Source organism: Rhinopithecus bieti, unplaced genomic scaffold (genome assembly GCF_001698545.2).
Source record: "Rhinopithecus bieti isolate Rb0 unplaced genomic scaffold, ASM169854v2 scaffold_10656, whole genome shotgun sequence".
NCBI lineage: Eukaryota > Metazoa > Chordata > Mammalia > Primates > Cercopithecidae > Rhinopithecus > Rhinopithecus bieti.
The window spans coordinates 143,630-146,969 of NW_016806449.1; the positions used below are offsets into that span (position 1 = coordinate 143,630).

General features: G+C 51.5%; 1 protein-coding gene across 4 annotated transcripts in view; it reads left to right on the top strand.

Annotated features, from left to right (window-relative positions):
- The first annotated feature begins 1,567 nt into the window (after positions 1 to 1,567).
- ABCB8 (ATP binding cassette subfamily B member 8) overlaps positions 1,568 to 3,340 on the top strand; it is a 19,765-nt gene continuing 17,992 nt past the window's right edge. For 2 of the 4 annotated variants that reach the window (XM_017876624.1, XM_017876626.1), the window contains exon 1: positions 2,440 to 2,631. In XM_017876624.1, the coding sequence (XP_017732113.1) occupies positions 2,537 to 2,631 (95 nt within the window). In that variant the 5' untranslated portion in view covers positions 2,440 to 2,536. Of the gene's footprint in view, positions 1,820 to 2,105; positions 2,277 to 2,439; positions 3,010 to 3,340 lie in introns of those variants that run through there. The other 2 variants (XM_017876625.1, XM_017876627.1) reach the window with 2 other exon arrangements.

Consider the following 3,340-nt stretch of genomic DNA (forward strand, 5'->3'; position numbering starts at 1 on the left):
AGACCAGCCTGGGGAACAGAATGAGAAGACTCCATCTCTACAACAAATCTTAGGGCCAAGATGTTAACTATTTTGTTTCTTAAGAGTGTACCTCCCCCACTTCCCTCCACACACACACTACAGTGATCAGCAGGGAAATGTTTTGTGACCAAAATAGAAAAGAAGAAGTAAAGGGGCCAGGCATGTTGGCTTACACCTGTAATCCTAGCACTTTGGGAGGCCCAGGTGAGAGGATCACTTGAGGCCAGGAGTTCGAGACCAGCCTGAGCAACTTAGGGAGCCACCATCTGTACAAAAACTAAAAAACAAACAAAATAATTTTTTTCTTTTTGAGACAGATTCTCACTCTGTCACCCAGGCTGGAGTACAGTGGCACAATCTTGGCTCACTGCAACCTCCGCCTCCCAGGTTCAAGTGATTCTTCTGCCTCAGCCTCCTGAGTAGCTAGAACTACAGGTGTGCGCCACCACGCACAGTTGATTTTTTGTATTTTTAGTAGAGATGGGGTTTCACCATTTTGGCCAGGCTGATCTTGAACTCCTGACCTCGTGATCCACCCACCTTGGCCTCCCAAAGTGCTGGTATTACAGGCATGAGCCACTGTGCCCGGTCAAAAATATTTTTTTTTTTTTTAAAGAATAAGAAAAGACTGCATGTTTTATTGGTCTGAGGGGCTAAGGAAGGGAAGAGGGGAGCCTGACTTTGCAGTCAAGTTGGGGAAAACTAAGAAAAGGAGGTGAAGAAAGGAAAGGCAGCTGTCTCGGATTTGAGAGTTGGTTTGGAGAGCTTAGAGTAGAAAATTGGGGTTCTCTGAAAGTTCCATTCCGTTTCCATCCTTTTAATTTTGAACTGTGACATTCTCTCAAGTCTGGATCCAACTTCTGTGATCCCCTGAAAAGCATCAGGGCTGAATCAGAAGGGAGGACAGCTGTTGAATCTGGGACTTGGAAGGATAATTTGGGTACCCAGGGAGGAGCTGAACTGAGTTCCTTGTTGTCACCTTAACAAGGAGGAGGAGACCCAGGCAGCTGGTCTGGTGGCTTGCCCAACGCCATTCTTGAGGCCCTGAATCACCAGGTTTCCTTCTAAAGCCCATTACTGAGATGCTGACTCAGCCACCAGGTGTCAAGGTCTCTAGGGCTTAGGCCCAAGGGCTGATGTTGGGACCAGTACCCCTGAAACGGAGAGATGGACACCGTGCTTCTCAGATTGTTCACTGGAGGCAATCATGGGCTCACCCACAAAACTTGAGTCCAGATGTGCCTGCTTTTCTCCTTCTGTGTGGGGTATTTTAGTAGTAGCTCAGGTCTCGCATGCCTTTATACCTGAGCACGAGGCAGAGCTATGAAAACAAGACCCTGTCCTTCTAGATGTAGCAAAATGGAATCCCATATTGCGGCGGGGCCAGGAAATTCCCATAATCTTTCTGAGACATCTGTCAAGATGGGTTATGTGGGGTGTTGTCTAGTCTCTCCCCCACCTCACTCACCCAATGTCACTCAGTATAATGGCTATTCCACCATAGTCACAATAGGACCCCTCCCTATACACCTGGAGCTCCCCAGCTCAACCCCAAACTAATCCTGGGAGACTGTCTTACCTAGTTTCACCCTGAATTCATTCTCATTGACAGCCCCCTACCACCACCCCCAATTCAAGTCGATTTATTATAAAGGGCACTTTTCCTGGCCAAGCATTTGGAAGGGAAGAGGACAGATAAATAAAACAGAGCCAGTACCCAACAAGAAGCTGCAGCCCAATGGGGAGACAGATACGCAAACAAATAATTACAGAGAAGAAATGAGTGGTGCAAACTCTGGTAAGAGCCTGAGGCAAGTCATTCTGACCCGGGTGAGGAAGGCATCTGCGAGGCAGAGAGATCTGAGGCCGCGCCTTGATAAATTACAAGACCTCCATACCAGTAGTTCTCAATAGCTGAGGCGTAGGGCAAGAGTGTCAGAATCACCGGGGGAGTTCTTCCCCAAATACACGTGACAGATGTCCTGGCAGTTCTGACGCGCCTAGGAGAGCGGGGTGGGTGGCAGGGTATATGTACGTGTTTTGAAAAAACTCCCAGTCGATTTTTGTTCATTCCTCTCCCAAAGCCCGTTCTACACGCCCTCGAGATGACGGGACATCTAGAGATCCTCGAGCCTTGGGAAAATGGCCCGAGGTCAGCGGCTGACGCGTTACCATGGATACTCCATAGCGTGGAGGGCCGGACGGCGCACACCCTTTAGACGTCACTCGGAGCCGACTGGCGCACCGAGCAAAAGGCAGGCCCACTTCCAACTCGGCTCCGCCCAGAGCAGGGGGGGCGGGCGGGTAGGCGAGTCTCTCCAATCACAGTTCCAAAAGGAGGGGGCTGACAACGTGCTCTCCAGTCACAGCTTGAAACGAGATTGATGTGTCTTTTCACCAATCACCGCCAAGGCGCGAGGGGATTGTCGGGATGGGGGCGGGAGCCAACATGGAGCCCTCAATGGGATAAGGGTGAAAGTGCTATTGCCGGCTGCTCCTGTTTTCGCGCCCCAGCATGCTGGTGCATTTATTTCGGGTCGGGATTCGGGGTGGCCCATTCCCAGGCAGGCCGCTAGTGCCCCTTCGCTTCCAGACATTCTCAGCTGTCAGGTAAAAAGGGAAAAACCTACTCAGCGCGGGCCATTGACCGGCCGGCAGGGCAGTGCCGGGCCCGCCGGGAGATGGAGTCCGCGGGCTCGCGCGAGGCTTGCTGGGAGCTGTAGGCCAGGCCTGCCGGGGTGGAATGTCACTCCGCGGGTATTGGTCTCAGTTATTTATAGTGACACTCCAGGCGCCAGCAGGAGGTTCCGGCGTCTGCATCGGTGTGTCAGCCAGAAGGAGGGAACGCTCCGGGTCTGTGACTACGCCCAGTCTGCACTCTCGACCAGGGGTCGCCTTTCCTGGACCCCGAGTTGATTGGGCGATTTGGACGAAAATTCTTATTAGTATCAAGAGACATTTAATATAGTGGTGCTCCCAGGATTCAAAGTGAGTCTAAGAAGAGCTAGAGATGTTCAGCAGGGATAAAGAGCCAATCTAATAGGCCGGGCGCGGTGGCTCACCCCTGTAATCCCAGCACTTTGGGAGGCCAGGAGTTTGAGATCAGCCTGGCCAACATGGCAAAACCCCGTCTCTACCAAGAAATACAAAAATTTGCCGTGATTAGTGGCACCGCGCCTGTAATTCCAGCTACTTGGAAGGCTGAGGCAGGATAATCGCTTCAACCTGGGAGGCGGAGGTTTCAGTGAGCCGAGGTCACGACCACTGCACTCCACCCTGGGTGATAGTGAGACTCTGTCTCAAAAAAAAAAAAAAAAAA